Raw genomic sequence first — 27,230 nt, 5'->3', positions numbered from 1 at the left:
AAACCGCAAGTACTGTATTATGTTTATTGCTTTTTTTATATAGTATAGGTTGGCGGACGAACATAAGGATTACCTGATGGTACGTCACCAACGCCCGTAGGCATTGGCATTGTAAGAAATTTTAACTATTGCTTACATCGCCAATGCACCACCAACCTTGGGAATTAAGATGTTGTATATCTTGTGCCTGCAATTACACTGGCTCACTCACCCTTCAAAGCGGAACACAACAATACCAAGTACTGATGTTTAGTGGTAAAATATCTGATGAGTGGGTGGTACCTACCTAGACGAGCTAGCACAAAGTCCTACCATCAGTAAATGCTAATCCGTTTGTCTACCAATTAAGCATAGCGTTCATTAGCTGTGGTAGCGCCAGTCAATTCATAAGTACTTGTAAAAGTCTATTAATTGAATAAAAAATATTCTGATTTTGATTATTGGAATTATATGGATACAGGTAATTTATTTAATAAAATTTATTTAATTTAAATCACAAAATAATTTCGTCTATGATTAAAGCTATTAACTTTGATAAGTTTAATAGTTTCTCGCGTTATCGATTGAAATTGACACGTATGAAACTGTAATTACGAATTTGTAATTAAAAATTCCTGGCCACAGAATTAAAGTAATCGCTACATAGAGATAAGATGGTCAATTTGCTTATTTCAATTTATTTATGTTTTTTTTTTTTAATTAATTGTTAAACAAAATATGCTTATCATTTTTCTAGATGAGATTCGGTTCGATTTGGGTGCGACGAATGGCGGCGGCCACTTTTCTTCTCCGCCAGACCCTGAATTTGGCAGTGACGGTGTATACTCCCACTGTGGCCCTGCATGCTGTACTGGCTCTGCCGCATTGGGCATCAGCCGCTGCGCTAACAGTTGTAGCGATTGTTTTCAACCTACTTGGCGGTTTAGCAGCTGCTATCAGGTTAGTTCAGAGAGTAATTATAGATAACATATTAGATTACATATTTAGCCGCGCAATAGCAGTGTAAGGAGTGGCTTTTTTACTTCTTAAAATGCCCGTGTCCATTGGTAAAGATAACATTCCATCGAGTGACGGAGCAAAGTGGCTGGTAGCGAATGGAGACTGAGCACTGAAGATCGAGCACAGTAACGTGCCATTGGAGAGACTTATGTCCAACAGTGGACGACGAAGGGTTGATAATGATGATGATGACGGAACTGTTTCCTAAAATAAAAAAAGGTCCTAAGTAAATCGATAAACAGATTATTCTACGATAGTTAACAGAGTAGTGCATTGACAAAACAATAACTGATTTTACTGGACACTGCTTGCAATTTTTCCTTGTATATTTAATAATATTTATTATTAATTTTTTCCTTCTAGAGCTGACGTGATCCAAACCCTTGCCATGGTGATGGTGAGCGCTGCGTTCATAATCCAGGCAACGGTGACAGCCGGTGGACCACAACAGGTCTTCAGCGATAATGTTGAAGGAAACCGATTGAAGTTTTTTAAGTAAGTTTAAATAAAAAAGTTTTCTGAATGTAAGAATTATGTTTTTAAAAACCAATGCTATTAGATATCTAAAGCCTTATAACGAATTTGTGTCAGTATAGAGTAAGTAGTCGTTGATTTCCATGCAGGAAAAATAATCAAAGTATATAATAAAAGAGTAACTACGGATTTTCTTGCTGGTTCTTCTCGGTAGAATATACATTCCGAAACGGTGACAGCTGTTTAATATTGTTAAATGACTCCAAAGTGCTCGCAAGCCAACTTGAATAAAGTATATGTAGGTTTGATTTAATTTGTCAAACAAATCAGGCAGTCGTTTATAGTATTGATAATGTTTTGTTGTTTTATGAAGTATTTAAGAAAACACTGTAATTGTTTATGGGCTATATTTGCAAGCGTAGTATATACTTACAATTAAAACAATATTATAATGAGAGACTTACATTGTATTAGATGTTATTTGCATATGTAGTACTTGTTCAGGAATCTCTATTACGTTGAAAATAATATTCCGTTTCGTTAGGCACGCTCTTGAATAAAATTTACATGAGTAGAGAATACAGTAACGGCACGTGATTATCCCACTGCTGGGAAAAGTCTTCTAGAGAAGATTAAGCATTTAATTTGTGGAAAAAAGTAACTGTATACTGTGTTATTTGGCGTTTATTCTTGTATGAATTCACATTCCCACGATTTGAGATATAATAATATTTGGTAAAAATTCGACTTAAAAAATAAGAAGAAAAAAACTTAAATGACGTATATTTTGTTTGGATGTTGGGTATATATACGTGTGATGGTATTTCATTTCACATGCAAGTTGTCTGACGATATTTTCTAGACAGATGTCTAGTGAGGGAAAATATCATAATAATATTTGATTGTAATCTTACAATCAAATGTTAAAAACATAAAAGAGTAATGTGACGGAAAAAGAAATTATAGCTTTAGTTAAGATCATTAGGCCAAATCAGAATTATTTAATGTCAGAAGGAGTCTAGAGTAGAAATATCAAATTATCTATTAATATGGTAATATTATTAATATGGATATATCTATTAATATGGATGGCCCAGTGGTAAGAACGCGTGAATCTTAACCGATGATCGTGGGTTCAAACCCGGGCAAGCACCACTGAATTTTCATGTGCTTAATTTGTGATTATAATTCATCTCGTGCTTTACGGTGAAGGAAAACATCGTGAGGAAACCTGCATGTATCTAATTTCACTGAAATTCTGCCACATGTGTATTCCACCAACCCGCATTGGAGCAGCGTGGTGGAATAAGCTCCAAACCTTCTCCTAAAAAAGAGGAGAGGAGGCCTTTAGCCCAGCAGTGGGACATTCACAGGCTGTTACGGTACGGTACGGTATGGTAATATAAAAGTGCTCATCTTTCCAGCTTTACATGGGACCCAACAGTTAGAGTGGATACGATGTCAGCGTTAGTCGGCCAGCTGTTCATGTCAGTATCAATTTATGGCTGCCAGCAGACTTTCGTCCAGCGCTACTGTTCCATGTCCAGCGAAGCCAGGGTGAAGAGGACCTTGCTAGCCAACGTCCCAGCTGTCTTTATCTTATTCAGCTTATCCTGGGTTGTTGGAATGGCTCTTTATGCTGTGTACAAATATTGTGACCCTTTGATGTCTGGATCGATTGTTGCTCCGGATGAAGTGTTGCCATTTTACGTTCAAGATCAGTTCTCATTTCTGCCTGGAATGCTTGGATTGTTCTTAGGCAGTATATTCAATGGAGCTTTAAGGTGAGTTGATAATAATATCTATATGTCTCAGTGCAATATTTTTATTCGTATTTTCAATACGAATAAAACAATCAGAAATAAAAGACGCCTACTGGGGGCTTATATATTTTCCAAATAAAAGCTATTGCATTTTAACTTCTTACCCAGATAATTGTCAGTATTTCAACGCCTTGTTTATTGTTTTTCTTCAACCATTTAGCTGAAATTGCAAAAAAAAATTACTTATCTCGAATATATAATGAAAGGGAAGTAAGAGAAATCGGTGAGATCTCTTTAGCATGCAGAAAGTGTAGAGACCAGAAATCAATCTTATAGATCTTTTAAAATGTTCGTGCTGCTCGTTACGAACGTAATTTCAAAAGGAGTTTCTTACACTTGCCGACCGAGGCTCAAGCCTACTAAGCCTACCGGCGAATTAACTAAAGTATTAGGAGTCGATTAGTGAATTAAGTAAATTTTTTATTTTTGATAAATTACCGAAAATCATTAGGAGCATTATGTTTTATTTTAATGTTATAATTATCAATTAATATTGCGTATGACTTTCGGATATTTCACGATCGTGTTCTAGGGTCAGTATCGAGAATTTGTTCTTGCTATTTTGAAAATTAAGAATGAAATTAAAGCACTTCATTTTTTCCGAGCCTCTTTTTAATTTTTATTATTTTTTTTTCTAAATTTATCAACTGTTTTCAGTTTCCTGGTATCAAATGTAAATTCTTTATCTACCGTCACTTGGGAAGACTTCGTGTCACAGGCGCCTGCGTTTAAAGGAATCAACGATAAGCAACAGTTAACCATCATTAAAATTATTGGAATTATTTATTGTAAGTGTAAAACTCCTCAAAAGAAGGGATTTCTAGTTTTTTTAATTTTGAAATTCATTATAACTGAAACTGTATAACTATATGACTGAAGTTGGATAATTTTAACAGCGATAGCAATAATGTGCCTCTCCCTCTGTGTGGGGATGGTGGGAGGAGTCATAGAAGGTTCACTGCTAGTGACTTCCGCCACTTCTGGCGCTTTACTGGGAGTGTTCCTGCTAGCCGCCATATTCCCGATGGCCAACGGCAAGGGAGCGCTGTGCGGGATGCTGACGTCACACTTCATCACGGCGTGGATGGCGACGGGCCGACTGCTGTATGTTAACGATAGTGTGGCCATGCTGCCTTTATCTATTGCGGTAAGCTTGTTTGTTGTTAATCAATAATCTTTTATGTATCAATAACGTTGTCTCATTTGTAGGTTTTTAATTTTAAATTTGATCGCCATTCATTGTTTATGCTTTGGATTAGATTAATTGTCTTTACGAATCTAACGATATTCCACAGCAGCACCCTCGGGAATTCGACGATATTTTTTTTTAAATGATGGCAAACTAGAAAATAGTGTAAAAGAGATTTGCTCTCCTGTACTGATTCTTGAAATTTTGTTTTACAGAACTGTCCCAATGCAACTCTAAGCATCTTAAGTCCGAAGGCTCTCCCAGTAGCTGTCAATCAAACGTTAGCTCAGCTCGCTCCAGTTCTACAAGTGTTAGACAGCACACACATATCTTATAAACCGCAAGAATCTATTGTGTAAGTTACTAAAAATTATACTAAAAAACCATAAACGCATGAACGTGCACAAAAATAAGCGCGTTAACGAAAATGATTTTCGATCCAATTAATCACCATACATAAAATTCAAATAAGTTTCACGAGAAAATTTACGACATTCTGAAAATTCTATTCATTTATTGATATATTACTACTTACAGATTCACCGCATTAATGAAGATGTATTCTGTATCATACATGTGGTACGCAGTGATTGGAACAGTGACATGCGTGGTAGTTGGAGTAACCATCGGCCTTATAACTGGTACGGATAAAGACGCATTTGACGAGGCACTTTTGCATCCATTAGTGGCGAAAATCGGTCGAAAGATGCCTGGTCGTAAGCGAGTATTTACAACGCAGGTACAAGATAAGGTGTCAGAGGAAAAGGAATCTTCTGACAAAACTGATGAAACGGTGGTCGAAGATAAACAGCCGGCTGTACTTTTAACTAATGGGAGTAGACTGTTTGAGTCGTATGAAAAAAGTACTTTCCCTGTCAGGACAAGACTTTGATTGCATTTGAATGTAATAATAAGAGACAATGGTTTCTATGAGTGAAAAATTACCTCATGAGCTTGAGATACATAACTGCAAATGCCTTAGAAAAAACCTTATCGTCGTAAAAGTCTTTTTTGAAAGTAATATCTTTAATTAGTTATGGCTATATAGAAACTAAATATACAAACGAACTAGTCCTTAGTTCGTATAAAATTAAAATATTGTAACTATTAATTTGGTTGAAAAGAAAAATAATCATAAGAAATAATTAATTTAATTTTGGAACGATATACGTGCCGTGTAAGTTGTATAGCAATTTGTTTAGTCGATAAAAAAAGTTTAATGATGTAATAACATGAAGTATTTATGTAGACATTTAAGTAGACAAAATAAAAAAGAGGCCTTTTAATTTGTAAATATAGGGCCTCTAAATCAGGGGCTTATTGCTTTAGTAGTTTAATCACCTTATGCCACTGATTTCAAATTGTTGTGATAGTAGAATAGCTTTATGTATAGCTTTATGTATATATAATATGTATATAGATTATGGTTATCGACGGCCTCATTGGTCTAGTGGCTTGATATAAGGCCGCAGACCCCGAGGTCCTGGGTTCAATTCCCAGGTCGGGCCAATAAAAAGTTATTAGCTTTTTCTATCAGAAAATTCTCAGTAGCAGCCCGGAGTCTAGATGTTGGAAGTGTGTACACTCCCGTGCTGCGCCTGAACTCTTTCCAGTCGTGTCGGATTGCCGTCCTATCGTATTATGAGCGTGAGGGAAGACAGAGTGAATTTGTGTTTGCGCACACACTTGTGCACTATAATATCACCTGCGTAGTTGGCTAATCTCTCTAGAGAGTGGCCGCCGTGGCCAAAATCGAATTTAATCGCCTACAACGATGAGTTGTTATTGTTTGAAATGTGAACGTGACGAATGTGCCTATAGAATACTTTATTTTTATAAATATATATTTGATCGTTATCTTAATTATGCTAAGTTTTATATTAAGAAAATATTATTATACATATATATTAAGTTATTGACAACAATATATACTTTATACAATACTTGAGTTATGACTGGTATCGTTCAGACGGTGTCGAAATTTAATCTCAAATAGATATACAAATATCTCGTCCAAGATATAATATTTGACGGGCCGGTTAGCGTGGTTGGTAGATACTTGACTTTCACGCCGAAGGTTGTGGGCTCGATTTCTACCCAGGACAGACATTTGTGTGCATGAACATGTTTGTTTGTCTTGATTCTGAATTTAATTATCTATATAAGTATGTATTTACAAAAGAAAAGGAGTATATGTAGTATATCAGTTGTCTGGTCTCCATAGTACAAGCCCTGCTTAATTTGGGATCAGATGGCTGTATGTGAATAATGTCCCAGGATATTATTATTATTATTTTAATTGCAAAATACAATATTAATCAAAATCATTAATTATATTGTTACGCAAGGATTTTTGGCTATAAATTCATCTATATTCCGAAGTGATCGTTTAGCCAACAATAGTAGAACTTCGACGCAATTTATGTCAATAATAATAATAACTACGAAGCTTTTTTTTATTTTAAAAGTGGTATGCGAACAATTTATTTATTTATTATGATATCAACACCAACAAGAAGTACATTAATAAACACATAACGTTATATAAATCAAGTGTCTCCTTAATTAGGTGTTTCAAAATATATCAACATTTCAAGTTAACAAAAATAATAATTTTAAAAATTAAAATATTATAATAAATAGAAGAAGGTATTACGAATTAAATTATTATATAAGTATCACATAATTGGGTTAAAATACTAAAATTATCTGAGCATTTAAAAATTTTGAATACGATTAAATGCAAACAATAGTAAGAGGTACATTTGTAAAGAAAATACATTTATGTATAATTTGTTAAAAAGGATAAATTAAATTGAAATTCTGATAACTAGGTAATATCTGATACAGGTATACTAATAGATTTGTTCGATCATTGCACTTTGATATCAAAATACTTCGCTATAGGGTTCACATTCAAGAAACAGATATAATGACTTACATATTACAACGTACTGTACTTCAATATAATAAATTTCTCGGGTTTCGACACCTAAATATTTAATTATAGCACTTTCTTTATCTAACACTTTATAACAGATTAAAATATTTAATTTTCGGTTAGAATACTACATGTAGACAAGCCGTCTTGATATTCGCGAAATAAGTTTAAAGTGTATTTTGATTCATCCTTGTTTTGATTTCACACACCGCTATCTATGAGTTATTTTGATGTATTTCAGTATTTTTGTGTTAATGACTCTGTTGAAAGGTTTCTGACGGTATCTTTATATTTATAATTTATCTTTATATAGTCTGAGCGTGTGATAATAATAATTTAAGCAATGTACTTATGTGATAGTACGCAGTATTAGAAAACGAATGAGAATTGTGAATATTTTTGTAGAAATCGTATTTATATTTTGTACATGAATGAATAAACGCCATTAACTGAAACACTTTTCTGAATAGATAATTTGACTAAATACTGAACGATGATTGGTCGCCGATTGTGTCGTCGGAAGCTATTAACCAATGACCATTAAGATTAAATCGCTAATCCGACTTGTATAAGTGTTTCAGAAACTGGAAGTAAATAAATAAATGATATACAAATAATATGTCGTTTTATTTTATAATTTTGTTTTTTTTTTTTTTATAGAATAGGAAGGTGGACGAGCATATGGGCCACCTGATGGTAAGTGGTCACCAAACGCCCTTAGACATTGGCATTGTAAGAAATGTCAACCATCGCTTATAGCCAATGCGCCACCAACCTTGGGAACTAAGATTTTATGTCCCTTGTGCCTGTAATTACACTGGCTCACTCACCCTTCAAACCGGAACACAACAATATCAAGTACTGCTGTTTTGCGGTAGAATATCTGATGAGTGGGTGGTACCTACCCAGACGAGCTTGCACAAAGCTCTACCACCAGTCTGGAAAACTTAATTTATATTTCGATGTGTAATCCAATAGCTTGTTCATGTTTTAAAACGTGGAGTCTACCGAAATATGCTCTGTATAAATCATTGCTTAGCATTATTTGTTTTGGTTCAAGCATAAAGCCTGTCTTATCTCTTCTCTATTCTATTCTTTTTAATCCAGCGACACCCTTCTATCTTAAAGAGCGTTTCACTCTCCTAAGGGAGACTCATAAGCGCGCTCTTTGCTCGAATGAAAATTTAATTCTCTCCATTCCTTCTCACTCTTCTTCCTACTATTCTAAGTCCTTCACAGTTGAAGCTTCTCAACTTTGGAACTCATTATCCTTAGATACAAGGCGCGCACAGTCATTGGCCGTTTTTAAAAGTATGGTTAAGGACTTTTACTTGTCGCATTATTAATACTAAGCAGTCGTTGTCGTTGTTAATTTTTTGTTTTGTTATATCTCCTATTTTTATTATATATATATTATGTATTTATTATAGTATATATATATATATATTTATATTATATATAATAGTAGTGTAGTATATATATGTATGTATGTATTATGTATGTAGTAGTGTATGTAGTATATAGGTAAACTGGCTTGTACCCTTCCCATTTATAAATATTATGATCCTCTGCCCAAAGGTTGCCTGGAAGAGATCGCTGCTTAGCGATAAGGCCGCCTGTTGCACCTCATGCAAACTAAAAATTGTAATTTTTAGTTTTAAGTTTGGGTGCAATAAAGTGTCAAAATAAAATAAATAAATAAATAAATAAAGCCTGTGCTAAGCTATAGCTTAAGGAACTGCAACTTTATCATATATATCGCTATATTAATACATTCTACTGCGTAACGGCAATACTTTGTATTGTTGTGTTGCCGTTTGTATGTATGTGAATTAGCCAGAATAATTACAGGCACCAGGGAATAATATTAGTTTCCGATGTTAGTGGTACCATAGAAGGTTTTGCCCGTAATAGTGACGATATACGTAAGGTGGCTAGCAGCGGTTGGAGATTAAGAGCTGAAGATCGAGCCCAGTGGCGTGCCATTGGAGAGGCCGATGTCCAGCAGTGGACGACAAAAGGATGATGATGTTAGGAGTACAATGGCGATGTAATGTTTAATATTTTTACAGCAGTAATGTGTATGGGCAGTGGTGGTCACTTACCATTATTAGGGTTATTCTTTAAGGACAAGCACGCAGAAAACGGTCGTGAAATTTCAGAAAGTTACATACGATATTAACTATAATAATTATAGCATTTCAAAAACACTCCCATCAATATACCATACATATACCAAAAGTCGGTTGTAAGCATTTAGCTGGTGAGTAAGGAAGTGATTTTTTACAGATTAGAACTGCAGGTTATTGATTTGCCTAGCCAACGTTTATTAAATTTATAATAAAAAAAACGCCATGCTGTTCTTGCTCCGAATTAATTATTCTCAGACGGAACCGCAAGAAACAATGTCGTATATTATTATGATGAGTAGATGTAGGAGGAATGCCAAATGTAGGTCATGAGAGCCGTTAGGCTTTCATTAAAGCGAGTCAACTGTCCCCAAGATTTGCATAAGACGTTTTTGGTAAAACGTCCACTGAATTTGTCAATATGATATGATATGATATGTCGCCCGATATATTATTGAGACCATTATGAAGAATTCAAATCAAATAAAAATATTATTAATTCAAGTAAGCTCTTTTAAGTATATTTTATCGTCATTTTACATTTAACAAACATGTTAGTCCCTCGTGAATCTTAAACAATGATGGCGGGTTCAAACCCGGCAAGCAGCAGTGAATTTTCATGTGCTTAATTTGCTTTTTTAATTTATCTCGTGCTCCGCGGTGAAGGAAACATTTACTGAAATTCTTCCATGTGTATCCTAATACCCATAGAAGCCGCATTGGAGCAACGTGGTGGAAAAAGTTAAGCTCCAAACTTCTTCTTACAGGGAGAAGAGGCTTTAGCCCAGCAGTGGGACATTCTGTTACTTTACTTATACATACTCTTAAGAAGTACCTAAAAAATTGTGTACTGCATTATGTGGATACCAAGCTTTATAAGTTTTCCGTTAAAGCTATACGATGGCCTAAACGTTTTAAAGTTTAAACGGTCGCCGGTCGGGGGTGATTTCAACCCTTGAGTTTCAGTGCGTTAAACTATGTTAATACTTCGAAAACGAGCCACGTGAAACGTACGTGCTTAACCTTATTTATTTTAATAAATAAATGTAACATATATTTATGTATATAAATAGTATATAGTAGGAAAAAAATGTGAAATGTGATTTATTATTATTAGTATTTTTGCGTTCCGGTTTGAAGGGTGAGTGCTCACTCACCCCACCAGTGTAACTGCAGGTACAAGATACATCTTTATTCCCAAGTTTGGAGGCCCATTAGCGATATGTATAACACACACAGTTTTCATGATGCTTACGTTTATCGCGGAACAAATTGTACGAACCTATTTAATACGAGAAATTTCAGTAGTAAATTCGCGAATTTAAACTCAGGATCTTCGATAAGGATCTAAGCAGATAGAATTAAAAATATGTATTAGCCCTTAAATTTCGTAAAAATTAACGAGACGACAAACTTATTGCTTAGAATTAATTAATGTATTCCATTAACATATTCCAATTGGTAAATTAAACTTTATATTTTGACCAATGAATAATTCAAGGAACCTTTCGGTCGGCATTTAAATAACAATTGCCTGAACATCAATGTACGTAATAAATACTTATGAATATATTTAAATATTGAGGACTTTAGAAACCTCGTATATTGATAATAATATTCAACAGATATAAATTTTTGAGAATAAGATATGTTGAATTTGATTCAGTCGGAATATTATGAAGACATTTTTTATTTGTTTGTAGTTAGTTGCTCGTCAGAAAAAAAAAATCTGGAAACCGATCACAATGCTACTATCGGGTTCAAACTAAACTTTAACCACTTCAACACAAACAAAACATTTCACCTGAATATGTCCAGCCGTTTAGGAGGAGTTCAGTAACATAGGTATGTTACTACACACATACGTACACACGTACATAATAATTATGTATATTTAGTATACAATATTTATTCTATCCTACTAGATGCAAACACAGCACGCAAAAATATATGCAACTATTCACAATTCAACACCTTAGAGCCTATTTAGGTTTTTTTATATAAAAAATCCCGCGCAATGAAACGTAACGAAAATTAAATTACTTGTTTATTATACAAGTAAAGTTTGCGTCGGTTGGGCTTATTTCGAGTCAATGCCGTTTGTACGTTGAACTGAAAAAAACATTGAACACACGACACACCCACACGTACGCGAGGAATGAGAGGATTTAGATTGAAGTTACACAACACCAAGCTACACCCACACATACGCATACGCACCTACAGGCTTACGAGTAAACAAGAAAATCTAGAGTTTGTTAGTAAAGCGTATATAAAAATCAATACAAGTTACAAGCTACCCGTCCTGGCTTCGCACGGGTGAATAAGGTTCTACATACCACCAAGTAAATAAACAAGAGTTACAATATTATGTCGTTAAACATAGCTTTAATGGTGTACGCGGCACACGTCAGTAGCTCCCAGTTATCATGATATTTAAATACGTCTTCAAAAATTATCGTCACATTTCAGCCAATTTTCACAAAACTATAATAAATTACACACCTAAACCTTTCTAATGAATCACTTCGTCCACTGGTTGAAACCGTATGAAAATCAGCTTAGTAATATTTGAGTTTATCGCGTCCAGGCAGACGGACGCAGACTATGTTCTATATATATAATATGTAGTGATGTAACTGCGAATCGTTTTTTAATTACACATTTAATCATTAGATACCGCGGGACATTTTAATGTGCATAAGTGTGTGCGTAAACACAGGTGCACTAATTACTTCCATACTCATGAAAATTCTAAATAATGTAGTAGATTAATAATTAATTATATCTCGAGCTTCTTATTATAAAATTGTTATCCTATGTGGCCTTACTTTAGTAACGAGTAATGACTGTACAGCCATTTCTGTAACGCTTTTGATTACAAGTAAAAATAAATACATATGACGGAGACTGCGATAGATCAGCGGCACGCCCGTCATCGGTAGGAGCTTCTGGTACAGGGTTCATGGCGTAGGTCTCAGGCAATTAACCACAAAGATATAGTATGATAATTCTTGTATTTTATGTAGGTAATCAGAAATTACAAAGTAAGTATACTATAACTATCAGAGTTGAGTGAACCAGCGGTCCCATTTGGAAGGTCCGAACTGTATCGTTCTCTGAAATGAATTGAGCTTCCGACTCACCGCTCTCAAAAAATTAAAATGTGACAGTTGTCCCTTCAAACGATTTCGATCACATGACTCGTTACCTCACGGCAATCACACGTGAGGTGTGATCGCTACAACAAAATCAACATGTTACAACAAAATCAACTGAGTTACTAATACTTGGTCGTAGGGCTTTGTGCTTGCTGGGTGACCAGCCAGCCAGTACTTACTATTGTGGTGTTTTGGTTTGAAGGGTGAGTGAGCTTACTACAGACATAAGGTACATAGTAAAAGTCAAACATATTTATTATTTATAATATATAATTTATACTATAAATTAAATTATTAATTTTTATTTCCATTTATAAGACAACACAATCCTTAGATACAAGATTTATCTAGTATTTTATTACTTTTTTTGGGAATGAGTCTGAGTACTTTCTTCATTCATAATAGAGGAAACCTAACAGAAACGTTCCTATTGATTAGACGTGCGACTACAGCGCCACATGCGTTGGACTATTCTTTTCTCATCGATATCCAAACTGGCCTGTCGATATTTTTCGCGCTCTCATAAAAAACTGTAATCTGTGTTCTTTGTGAATTCTATCATCGTATATGTATATAAGTGTGCACGACACTCCCTCGTACCTCCAGCAACTGGTAACCTATAGATTCATAAATAGGAGAACCAAAGACACGTGGGGCCAGTCTGCGTCTACGACTAGTCTAAGCTACTGGGTGCTGTTGCAGGTGCATAGGCGCAACTCCCTATTCGGTTCGGTTTGGAAAGATTTTTAACCCTGTGTAGTCAAGTAATATTCTGTCTGCTTATACTTGTTCCTGGTACTAATAGCATATACATCACAATTCCTTCAAATCAAAATAATACATAACATCTTAGTTCCCAAGGTTGGTTTTTTTTTACTATTAATAGGCCAGAGTTTGACCGTTGACTTGCCTGATGTTAAGCATCGACACGGTCTAAGATGTAGCACGCTTGCCTATAAAAAACCTGTTTACTCTGGATTTGAAGACACCAACATTGTACCTATCAGGAAATACGGACAAGCAAAGCATTCCATAGTTTCGCAGTGCGAATGATGAATGTGGATTCAAAGCACTTCGTACGTAGGTGGGGAATTTCACTGTGTATCTATGGCGCTTTGGTCGCGTTTGCCTGGCCGTTGGTGGTTGGTGGTGCAATGGTGATGTATGGGATACTTAATATTTCTTACAGTGCCAATGTCTTTGGGCACTGGTGACCCATTTGCCAATCTGTCTGAATATTAGTGACAAAAAGATAATAAATAAAAACAACCGCCATCAACTAAGCTGAAGCTTTCTTGTAGAATAAACAAACTGTCAAACCGAACGTCAAAGTTTTTCTTCACAGATAAAAAATATTTTTTCCCTAATGAGCGGGTTGCGGTAAAAATGGAGACCATTATTTTGTATAAAATCTCGACTCGGGTCAAGGATACATGTCAGCTTTTTGTCGTTAGGATACAGATATAAATCCTAACTAACATTACGAATGCGAGTTTGTTTGTTTGTTACGCTGTCATAACTGTTCAACTGATCATCATGAAATATTGCATACACGTGTCATGGGTATGAAAAGGGTCATTAGATACCTCAGTTCCTCTCCCCTACACGTGGGCGAAGCTAGTGAACTTTAAAGAAATTCACTTCATAGGTGTATCACATAGTAATCGTGATCTGAATTCTGAAATATCAGTGCCCATTCACCAACACCTTCAGGTAGTTGTGTACAAGCTCTGTTAAATAAATCTGTCAGAATTGGAAGTCTTGCCATCCCTTTCTCGCGCGTGAGTTCAAAAAGGATAACGAATGCTTTATTCAAATTTATCTATTCGTTTGTAAGAGTTGAGATATCTTCATTAGAACTATTCAATCTCAATCTAAGCTCGCAGGTTCAAATCTTAGTAGTTATGTCAATTACATTTGTAGAAGCTAAAGGAAAGAAAAAATGTATTTATATTAAATTTTTACAAAAAGTTACAACAACTCAAAAACTTGCGCTAGTTTTCAAAAAGGCACATCAGCTTATGCAATAATATATATATATATATATATATATATATATATATATATATATACATCCTGGAACTTTTGGCGTCAGCCACGTTGTGCAACGTTACGACGTCCCCTGGTTCTGATATTTTTTATTATGATCTTGAATTGAATATTGCTAAGTTTTACGATTTCCTACCCGATGATATATTTCTCATTCCTATAACTTTGTATTCCGCGATATTCTTCTTGCAGTCGGGGCCGAACATTTTCGAACCCCGAAGCATGTTGGTGAAGTTTTGCGTTCCTGAGTATATTGTCTACAAATTACCTACTGCGCCGACTTTTTCACTTCCTCTTCTTCTTTCTTAAATTATAATGTAAGAAAGAGATACAAAGACAGTTTCTTCTCTTTCTTACAATGGTTAAATAATTTATACTTAAAGTAATTTTCGTACCTTGTTAGGTATCTTTTATGCTTTGTTATTACTATAAGCCATATGTCCTTTGACGTACCCCTGACAACACGTATATAATATTGTGATGATCGATTAATATCGATTAAGAACATTTAAAAATATATTGTTATTAGACGTCCTTGTATTTTGAATTGCGTCCATAATTTTTTGAATATTGATAATTTGTAAGATATTGTAAGATAATCAAAGAAAATAGGTAAAAAGCAAAAATAAGAGTAATAATCTATAATATTCAAAACAAAAATATCAACTTAAGACAGCAGCTATAATTTAAAATCGGAATTGAACTCGGTCCACTCGAAAAATCGTAGTACTTCAGATCTTTAAGCCAACTAATACACAGAGGAATAAAATTTATGTACTGAATCTTTCTTTTTACCAATATAAGAATGTCGGGGACGCGAAACCACGAGTTTATCCCCTACGATAAAACAGCGCAACGCGCCTAAAGAGGTTTTCACTTAAACAAAAAATCATAATGTCATCACAACAATCGTTTTATGTTAATATAACATAACATAATATTTTTAATATAGAACTGTGGCGTTTAACTATGTACCTAAATAAGAATTTCAAAACAAAAAAACATTATACGTTTTTCGTATTTTATTTTTGGGTTTCTATGTGATTTTATTTTAATTAATAATAAATATTTCTAAATAAATTAATTGCTACAACACTGAGTTAATAATTTAATTATTGGATATATTTCTGTTTTTTAAATTAATCATTCTTAACATCAAATTCAGTTAGTTTTAGCAAAAAATCAACATTAAATTGGTATAAAATTTAAATAATTAACTACAACCAGTCAAAATTTAAGAGATAGATTCTTAAACAGAATTAACGTATTCGGTAGTTAGTCCGGAGTGCTGTTTGTTTTTTTTTATTTGTAATATATACATTTTTATAGCACATATTTTTCATATATGATTTGTATACTACATTATCATATCAATTTAAAAAAAAATTGTAAATCATTCAATAATCTACAAAAAATTGTTCGAAGCCGCTAGTATTCACAGTTTACGAAAAAAAACGATACTTATGACATTTGACTTTGAGTATTTTCTTAGCAGGCGTAGGATTGATGGTGATTTTTGATATTTCATTTATAAGAGTGTGTAGTGACCTCAAGAATATCAAGCAAATTTACAGTTCTTTTACTGTGGTAGGGCTTTGTGCAAGCTCGTCTGGGTAGGTACCCACTCATCAGATATTCTACCGAAAAACGGCAGTACTTGTGTTAGCAGTGTTTCAGTTTGAAGAGTGAGTGAGCCAGGATAATTACAGGCACAAGGAACATAACATCTTAGTTCCCAAGGTTAGTGGCGCATTGGCGATGGAGGCGATGGTTAACATTTTTTACAATGCCAATGTTTATGGGCGTTGGTGACCGATTATCACCAGGTGGCCCATAAGCTCCTCCGCTTACCTATTATATAAAAAAAAAATGTATGTGAATTATTCTAAGCTTATTAATATTTGTTTGTCTCTTTTGATTGAACAATGTATTTTATTTAATGGATGATTAATCAATGACTATTCGATGATTGTTGTCCATTGTGACCGTTCGCAGTATCACACTACATGAAAGAAAAATAGCCATCTTTATATCGCGCGATCTGTTAAAGTAAAGTAGCTTTTTTTGTAAGAGAGGAAAAACGAATAGGAGGCTCACCTGATAGAAAGTGACTACTACCGCCCATGGACATCTGGGAAACCCGAAAGCTTGCAGGTGCGTTGCCGGCCTTTAAGGAATGAGTATGCTCTTTTCTTGAATGTTGCTTGAATATTGATTCGGAAAAGTCGTACATGAAAGCTGATTCCACAGGGTGGTTGTGCGAGGTAGGAAATGCCTCAAAAATCATGCTGTTGTGGATTTCCAGACCTCAAGGTGGTCAGGACGGAATTTCGAGTTGTTGCGCGATGTCCAGTGGTGAAATTCAGCAGCCGGAACTAATCCAAACAATTCCTCAGAACATTGCCCCGTGATATATGCGATAGAGGATGTAGAGATCGAGAGGTGACAGAAATTCCTTAAGACAGCCTTAGCGAGAGACCAAAATGCGCGTGTTCCCGATGAATTATGTACCAATCTCTCACCAATCTTGACAATGTGCTCAGTCTTTGCCGTGGCAATAAAGCTTTTGAAGACATAGAGGCAGAGTTGTATGTCTTTTTAAATGCGTTGGTATTTACATCACGAGATGCGAGAACATTCTCGCTTTCGGCGTGACGCAATCTTGCAGAAATGACCAAACCAGGGCTGGGATCTGCCACCGATGGGTATTGCAGAGTACAGAATGAAGAGTCAACAATGACATCTAAATCATCCGGCGAGAAGCAAATTCGCCCCCATGGTTAGGATGCAAAGAAAGACCGCATGCCATCCCAGTCTGCTGACCTGTAGTGTCACACACGGCGGCAGCCCCCGAACCGAAGCCGTGAAGGACATGTAATCGTCACTGTACTCCGGACAAGACTGTGATCCAATGAGCCAAGCGGAGGCTCGACGGAAACATGGTATCCATCCGGATGAAAGGTCAGCAGAAGGTCTAACAGGGAAGGTGTATGATCCTCCACATCTGGAAGTCACGTTGGCGAGGTAACCAGTTGTGTCAGATCTCCAGAATTTTTAAATTGAATTTTTTTAATGAATGAAGCGAGTTGGCAACGTCGCAACGCCAAATAAGCGGATATTTCGTTATCGCTGAGAAGCGTATACGCGCCATTAATATACGCGCTGCAGGAGCGCCACACCTCGGCCGTGAAATCTTCCGGAACTCTTGATTATATTTTTTCAATCTTTTTACCAACATTTTTAAGTCCACTCATTTTTGTTCTACGGGTAGCTAGGACCATAAGGACGTATGTGCAAACACTCGTAAAAGTGGCGTCCGATATGCGGACGTCAAAAACAGGTGGACTTTAAATGCAAATTTCTCTTCAGCGGCTGCCAGATTGTTTCCTGGATGCATGTATATGTATCTATCTATACATATGTGTGTATATATAGTACAATATTTAAGGAAGTTGGAAGTGTGTACACTCCCGTGCCTCGGAAAGCACGTAAAGCCGTTGGTCCTGCGTCTGAACTCTTTCCGGTCGTGTCGGATTGCCATCCCATCGGATTATGAGAGTTAGGGAATAGAGAGTGCACCTGTGTTTGCGCACACATTTGTGCACTATAATATCTCCTGCGTAGTTGGCTAATCTCTCTTGAGATTGGCCGCCGTGGCCGAAATCGGTCTGGAGGACACTTTTTACAATATTTCTTCATTTTAATTTGATTTTAATTACCACTCATTTGAATATTAATCGCCAATGCGCCACCAACTTTAGAAATTAAGACGTTATATTCCTTGTGCATGAAGTTACACTGACTCACTCATCCTTCAAACCGGAACACTACAGTACTAATTATTGCTATTTAGTGGTAGAATATGTGATGAATAGTATGACTGCCTCGTTGGTCTAGTGGCTTGACGTAAGGCCGCAGACCCAGAGGTGCTGGGTTCAATTCCCAGGTCGGGCCAATAAAAACTTATTAGGTTTTTCTTTCAGAAAATTCTCAGTAGTAGCCTGGAGTCTGGAAGTTGGAACTGTGTACACTTCCGTGCTTAGGAAAGCACGTAAAGCCGTTGGTCCTGCGCCTGAACTCTTTCCGATCGTGTCAGATTGCCGTCTCATTGGATTATGAGAGTTAGGGAATAGAGATAATATCTCCTGCGCAGTTGGCTAATCTCTCTTGAGATTAGCTGCCGTGGCCGAAATCGGTCTGGAGGATATTATGTGATGAGTAGGTAGTACCTTTCCAAATGGGCTTGTACAAAGCCCTACCACCAAGTAAATGCACAAAAGTTCCTTATTGCACGTTGTACTAAAGACGCGTGGTGAGTAAGAGCCAGGCCAAAATAGTGTAAAGCTGCGATATGCAATTAAATGCTGTACGTAACCTGTTACATCTGACAGCATAATCTTCCGATGAACGCTTAAGGCCGGCAACGCACCTGCAAGCCCTCGGGTGTTGCAGATGTCCATGAGCTGTGGTAGTCATTTTTCATCGGGTAAGCCTTCTGCTCGATTGCCCCCTCTAACAAAAAAACGTCTAACAAAATGAACGTTTCAACGCAAGACACAGCATCAGCGTTCATATCTCAATAGTGAACGATATCTTAATCACAACAATAGTCGATAAGCTGTAGATCAGCGCTCGTTTTAAGTTTTTTGAAATTTCGTACAGTCGCCAGACACGATGCTTACGCTGCAATGATTCGAAATAGCTAGAGACGCCACTCAAAGCGCTTTGAAGCTGCCTACGACGTCAATATACAAACATCCGCGTTTTAAAGAGACCACAACAGTTTATTTCTATAGTAGAATCAGATTTCAACAGTCACCTTTTTGCTATAGTATGTGTGTTGATGTGTTTACAAGTACATATTATAAAATATTAATTACTTACTTTATACTAATTCATTTTTTTCGTTGTTAATTTATTTCATAGTGCCTTTTATTTCATACTAACGGCTGACTTCATCCGGATTAAAGAATTATGATTTAAGGAAGAACGAAAATAAAGCCGAGATGGCCTAGTGGTTAGAACGCGTGAATCTTAACCGATGATCGTGGGTTCAAACCCGGGCAAGCACCACTGAATTTTCATGTGCTTAATTTGTGTTTATAATTCATCTCGTGCTTGACGGTGAAGGATAACATCGTGAGGAAACCTGCATGTGACTAATTTAATTGAAATTGTCACATGTGTATTCTACCAACCCGCATTGGAGCAGCGTGGTGGAATAAGCTCTAAAACTTCTCCTCAAAAAAGGGAGATGAGGCCTTAGCCCAGCAGTGGGACATTAACAGGCTGTTACTGTTACTGAAAATAAAAGATCGGTTAATTATATTCTAATTTTATCCATTACAAATCAACATACAAAAATCAAAATTCTTCTCTTTATAATAATAATATAGATCAGATTATTTTTTTCGTTTTAACACGAGACCCGTGACCTCTGGTTTTTATTCCTCCTATGTTATTTCTATTTCTTCATTCGCCTCGATTGCAAACATTTTTTCTGACGTACATCACTTTTCTAAAGCCCTATAGCCTTCGTTATTTCGCCCTTGTAACTAATGAATTCGTACAAACAACTCAGGGTTAACACTTAGGATTATTGGCTTATATACAAACTTTTGTTAGACCCAGGTTTTTGTGAAGATTTTAGTTCGGTATAATATTGTAAGATTTTTATTTCCATTCTTGGTGTTTATCGCTATATGTGGATGCTTTGGTAGTGTGCCGTCAGCACATCGCCTTTTTAGTTGTACTCCGTATTTGGCATGACGAAATCATAACAATTTATTATTAGATTATTATAATACATTAATCAATCAGTCAGTACAGGGTACTTTGAGTATTGCCTAGCCTCATACCTGGATCCGTCTCTGAATATTACATAACTCAGTACCTCAAGATAGCCTACACGCCAAAAGTAGCAAAGTATTTTTATATTTAATTTATGAATTGTAATTTATTTTTTATTTAATGCCTTTAAGGAATGAGTACGCTCTCTCTTGAAGGTTGTCATATCGGTTCGGAAAAGTTTGCCGGCGAAAACTGGTTTCACTGAGTGGTTGCGCGAGGCAGAAAATGCTTTAAAAATCACGCTGTTCTGGATTTCCAGACATCGATGTGGTGAGATCCCCATTTCATTCCATCGTTCTTATTAATTTTGGATTAATTTATATAACATATGTTAGTAAATCTATTTAGTTATTTTTTACAGAATAAATAATAATGACGATATATTTTCTACAATAGGAAAACTTGGTGAAGTGAACTGCTGTAGATATATTTTTTTGGGACTGTAAGAAGCTTAAATCATTTCATACGCTGTTAATATGGTGCCAACCATGGAATATGAAACCTTCTCCTCAAAAAAGGAGAGGAGGCCTTAGCCCAGCAGTGGGACATTCACTGGCTATTACATGGATTCTGAGATGCTTGTCTCTTGTGCTTGTAATTAAGTCTAGTTAAAGAGCCAGTGGGGTCAATCGCTCTTTAAGCCAAACATTTGATTTATTAAGATTATATATAAAATTCTTTATAATTATTAGAACTAAGCGTAGATCACTTAAATAGTATTTAATCGATCTTATCAAATGCTAATAATATATACAGTTTTTTTTTGTTTTCTTAAAGATGAAGGCCTTACATCGTCCATTCGCCACCAACTTTATGAACTAAGATGAAATATCCCTTGTGCATGTAGTTGACACACTCACCCGTCTAACCAGAACACAACAAGACTAAGTATTGCTGTTTGGTGATGAGTGAGTAGTACCTACGCAGATAGATAAAATTGCAAGGCTGTTATGATTATCTAATACTGAATATATCGATATATATTTTTTAATTATCATAAACCATATTTATCAATAATATACTATTGATAATCGAACATAAAAAAGTTTTCGTAGTCAAGATGCCATTTGATTAGTTCTTTAACTTTATTCTTCTTGTAAATTCTGATGATATTCTTTCTAAAATCAAATTTATAGGGTTTAATATAAAGCATATTTGCGGTTGAATTCCTTATCGTCTAGACAATGGCATGTGAAGGTATAGCGTGTCGTTCGTTTGCGGTGTTTGTTTCATTTCGCGATATCAGCGGGAACAATAAATTTTACGGTAATTTTATTCATTGGAGATACTTTGGATATGGTGTTATGTATATGACCAGCAATCAAATTTCTTCCAATTCTGCCAATCTCAGTGACAAGTTAATCAATTGCGCTCCTTTACCAACTGAATATAGATTCCCTCTCTTGAGATCGATGAGAAGCAGCTCGACATGACTTGACGGATAATGCCTTCCTATTTCTATTAGCCTGATTCGATATATTTTTCAAAGCTATCAACTTCGGTCTATCTCAAGAATGTGTTCTTTCTGCTTCTTTATACTGTATATTAATGATCTGCAACTCAGTATTTGGATACGTAGATAACTTTTGAAAATTAAAGTCATTAAAACGGCGAAAACGTTAACTGGATTGATTAGAAATCGCCAAAAAGGTTGAAATTGCTCAGCTTAAAACACCAACGGACCTGTTTTCGTGACTGGTTGTGCTCAAGACTCTTCACAACCTTGTTCTTCTCTCACCTCTTTATCAGACAGCGATATGCCATAAGCTGCTGCATTCTTTTGTAGATGACTTCGAATAGAGTAACACAAAAGGTTTCTTGTTTGTCGTCAAGTGTAAGCCTTTTATTCAATACAAAAAAGGCACAAACGCATCACTAATTTTGTATATAAAGTACTTTTTAATATTAGTTTATTAATAAGTCATTTATTATTTAAACAACTTTATTAATTTATAAAGTTTGCTTGGATTGAGATTGTTAATTTATAAATTGGCATTGGAAACAGCTACTTAGTAAAATGTTTAAAGGTTAATTAGAGTCATATTTTTCGCTTCATAAATATTTTATTTATGAGATGTTGAATTATTTTCTCATGTTTTTATATTGAATTAGAATTGTCAAAGAACTAAAATCGAAATCAAACGATTATATTCATACTTATATAGTATGAATATAATCGTAAGGAAGGGTTAACGGCCAGAAGGGTTCAGCTAGAATGTTTTTTGTTGTCTCATTCAAGATGATAAAAATACAGAATGGAGTAGATCGATCGACGAATATTCGTCGATTTACACGCAGGGTATAGCTTTATTGAAAAAAGTATATTTTATTCATATTATTAATTAATTGAAAATCGTAATGTCATATCCATATTTTTTGACTCAAAGTTTTGAACCTTAAAGTCTCGGTGAGTGAATGGTTTTAATTAGAACCTTCTTGTTACTCGTTAAAGTTCGTGACTCGTCCCTTAATTGGTTTGCATTCTCGTTTTATTATTGCAAATCATAACTAAAACATATGATTGCTGTTTTCACGGATGTGTATGTGTTTTGCGTTTGTATGAAATCTGACTAATTTATTTTAGTTTTAATATTGTGACTTTTTTTTTCTAAAATTAAATCAAAATACACATTATTCAAGCAAGCAATTGAGAGCATTGTGCACTCTTTTTCGTTTTTATATAGTTAAGTTCATAAGACATCTATATAGATAAATATACAAAGCAAAACTTTATTTAAATACAAAATTTGATCCAAATTGTTACAAACGTTTACGAGATACACAAAATATTTTTCATTAAATAATGTAAGATATAAATTATTAACGTGTGTTTGATGTTTTGAAATATCTTGTCTTGTAATAATAATATCGATGAAAAAACTTTAATAAAAAACAAAAATAACAGAAATCTCGCTATAGAGTAAAAAAGAATTCAACGGTATATTTCATAAAATGTTTTATAGGTACTTCAAAATTGTCTGAAGTGGCGCCGGCCCGCCTGAGTGGTATGACTATATAACTAAACAAAACTACGACTTTGCCCAACGATTTTACTATCAAAACAATCGATGGCATCGTTAGTATAAAAATTTTATATACAAAATGAAAAAGATATTCGCTTTTGTACTTACCACAATAGACAAAGTTTAAACAGTCTGTTAATGTTCTACTTCACGGCTCTGATTTTCTCTCCTTATTTGAGTGGGTTTGTATCGGCATGTGGTCGGATTCAGCAGGTTTCCTCATGTGGATTTCCTTCCGCTAACGATATGAATTATGAACACAAATTAAGCACTAATTTCACGGCTCACATAGTTTAATTAACCCTAATTGCTCAATCGGTTACATTAATAAAAAAATGTTCACGATGAATCGAACCTAGAACTTCTTTTTTTTTCAAAGTTCTTATATGTCCGACTGTTAGGTAAATCGGCAATCTCTTTTTAAAAATATCTTGTTCTGTGTCGGTTGTTAGGCCTAATACTTGAAGTGATTAAAAAAATAAAATATTAACAGAAACGGATGCTCGAGGCTAAACAATTCAATAAGTCGTATCCTAACCGTATTTGTATTCACGACTTTACCTGACAGTGTGCCAAGCCCTTTATAATACATAATCTTGACATACAAGGCGTTGTATATTCTAACGACTAAATTGTCTGGTTTAATAGATTAATTCGTCTGATATGAGTATTAAAAAATAAGAAAGGTGATTTCGTTTAACTAAGTAATTATGATAAATAGCAATTTGTTTAACATCCATGGTTTGAAATATCAGGGACGCGTATAAAAAATAAAAAGCCGAGATGGCCTAGTGGTTAGAACGCGTGCATCTTAACCGATGATCGTGGGTTCAAACCCGGGCAAGCACCACTGAATTTTCATGTGCTTAATTTGTGATTAAAATTCATCTCGTGCTTGACGGTGAAGGAAAACATCGTGAGGAAACCTGCATGTGTCTAATTTCATTGAAATTATGTCACATGTGTATTCTACCAACCCGCATTGGAGCAGCGTGGTGGAATAAGCTCTAAAACCTTCTCCTCAAAAAGGGAGAGGAGGCCTTAGCCCAGCAGTGGGACATTAACAGGCTGTTACTGTTACTGTACTGTATAAAAAACGTGTACATGAAAAGCACTCGATGATTTTTGCTAGAGAAATGTAGTAAAATTTATGTATCTAATTTTCAGTAAAATAATGTACGAGTTCTGTACAATTCAATATATAACTATATATGCAATATTTCTCAACATGTTTTAATGGATATAAATTTAAATCTTTCGTTTTCACTAAAGTAAATGTTGCCAACACAGAAAACTGGCAGAAAGATGTGAAATATGGAAATTAATGTATATCAAATTATAAATTTATTATTAAAAAACAATAAATACATACGGAGTAAAATAAATAAAAACGTAGAGTATTAAAATATATATTATCTTTGTTTTATTATCGTTACGCACACACAGGAGATGATAGAGCCGCCTGAGGGTATAAGAGAGCGTCATACCGTATGCCGGCACGGCGTACGTATCGGTCTTACCCTCGAGTTGTAATTAAAGTTTGACATCAATATTTTATTAAATAATAATATTTAAATAATGAATAAATAAACATATCATATAATATTTTTTTTACTCATGGCCGTCTCTTCCTAAGGTAGACAACTTAATACCTGAGTATATCAGATGCCTGACAGCCTCGACAAGCTGATGGTACTTGGCAAAGTAGAGGGGAAGCGACCAAGTGGCCGCTGCCCCACACGATGGTCGGACCAAGTTACCATACTTTCTGGTTTCCAAGTGACCGCAGCCCTGAGGAAAGCTGAGGACAGGAAGACTGGAGAAAATTCACAGAGATCGTGACCCAGACCCTAGATCAGAGTGAACACGACCTTCAGCAATGAAGTAAACGACCGAAAAATATCAGACGACTGAAATGTACGTATCTATACATATATTATTATTTTAATAAATACCTTTATAGTACACCTAGTTTCAGAGCATGAATCGAACCCGCAACCCTCGAGCGTAAGGTCAAATGCGCCAACGGGCCAGTCATAATAATAATTTAGCTCCAAATAGTTCCAATTCTTTTTTCCCGCTAAGCGTAAACAAAATTCAATGTCAAATGTTACTAAGCTTTTAACATAGAAAACATTAAAATTATTTGAACTAAAAGTGTTTTCCAAAAATTGTATCACGATTTATAAAAATAATATATTTTTTTCACGTTATCGTAGTTCAGTTAATACGTTTACCATCTCAATTATCAGGGAATGGATTTTTGACGCTTTTAAAGAGTGGTTCGTAAACCACTTAGTTATTTCGTGTAGTATTTTATATTCATTGTTATTGTAACGATATTGATTAATTGAAAAAATAAATAAAAAAACGTCCAATTAATATAAAGCATTTTAGTATACTCTTACATTAAAAGTAATTGCCGGTTGGCGAGGTTGGTGGTTGGTGGTTGGTGAAAGGTTGTGGGTTCGATTCCCTCCCAGGACAGACATTTGTGTGCGTGAATATGTCTGTTTGTCTGAGTCTGGGTGTAATTATCTATAAAAGTATGTATTTACAAAAGAAAAATAGTATATGTAGTATATCAGTTGTCTGGTTTCCATAGTACAAGCTCTGTACAAGTTAAATTTGGCCGTGTGTGAAAAATGCCCCAGGATATTATTATTATGATTGACTTTTAAATGAGTGCTGTCGAAATATCTGTCTGTATATGTCGACTAAATGCCGTCAATCACCGTACAAGCCCGCCTGGGTAGGTACCACCCACTCATCAAGTATTCTACCTCTAAACAGAAAAATTTACTTAGCAAATATATAACTCATAAGATGACAAATAGTTAGTAATCTATCTATATGTTAAATTGAAATATATAATCTGCGTACTTATTAGCAAAAAAACCGAGATGGCGCAGTGGTTAGAACACGTGAATCTTGACCAATGATCGTGGGATTAAACCGGGCAAGCTCTACTAAATTTTCATGTGATTTATGGGTGTTTACATATCGTGCTTGACAGTAAAGGATACAAAGTGAGGAAACCTGCATGTGTTAATTTCACTGAAATTATGCTACAAGTGTATTCCACCAACTCGCATTGGAGCAGCGTGGTGGAATAAGCTCCAAATCTTCTCCTCAAAAAAGGAGAGAGGCCTTAGCCTAACAGTGGGATATTCACAGACTGTTCAGCTACCGCTGTATTTATTAGGTGAATCCTAATATATATCTTTATTGTTACGAGCTAAGCTTAATGAAATTATTATTATCACAATACGTAAAATACAATCCGATATACCAAATAGCTTAGTCATTAACATAGGTCCAAAGCCTTTGCTATAATCCTAGATGTCTTTCGTGTACTTCACTTCACAGATAAACATATAACCTATATCCAACATACAAAATAATATTAGCTTAATAGATAATCCCCTCATTTTTTTTATAAATTATGTGTAATGTCGCTAGGCTGACTGCCTCTTTGATCTAGTGGCTTGATATAAGGCCGGATAAGGACGGAGGTCCTGGATCCAATTCCCAGGTCGGGCCAATAAAAAGTTATTGGGTTTTTCCGTCAGAAAATTCTAAGTAGCAGCCC

At 35.1% G+C, this 27,230-nt stretch overlaps 1 protein-coding gene across 2 annotated transcripts in view; it reads left to right on the top strand.

Moving 5' to 3' along the window:
• Positions 1-27,230, top strand: part of LOC126778127 (sodium-coupled monocarboxylate transporter 2) — a 279,217-nt gene that overhangs the window by 26,443 nt on the left and 225,544 nt on the right. The window contains exons 4-10 of one of the 2 annotated variants that reach the window (XR_007670123.1): positions 737-939; positions 1,363-1,494; positions 2,898-3,257; positions 3,954-4,084; positions 4,193-4,443; positions 4,701-4,840; positions 5,023-6,562. Coding sequence is in view for 1 of the 2 variants with exons in the window: in XM_050501531.1 (XP_050357488.1) it covers positions 737-939; positions 1,363-1,494; positions 2,898-3,257; positions 3,954-4,084; positions 4,193-4,443; positions 4,701-4,840; positions 5,023-5,377 (1,572 nt within the window). In the remaining variant the exon portion in view is untranslated. Of the gene's footprint in view, positions 1-736; positions 940-1,362; positions 1,495-2,897; positions 3,258-3,953; positions 4,085-4,192; positions 4,444-4,700; positions 4,841-5,022; positions 8,044-27,230 lie in introns of those variants that run through there. The other variant, XM_050501531.1, reaches the window with a different exon arrangement.

This window comes from Nymphalis io, chromosome 25 (genome assembly GCF_905147045.1).
Source record: "Nymphalis io chromosome 25, ilAglIoxx1.1, whole genome shotgun sequence".
Classification (NCBI taxonomy): domain Eukaryota; kingdom Metazoa; phylum Arthropoda; class Insecta; order Lepidoptera; family Nymphalidae; genus Nymphalis; species Nymphalis io.
Note: the sequence above shows the minus strand (reverse complement) of the source record. Positions and strands in the feature narration are given on the sequence as shown.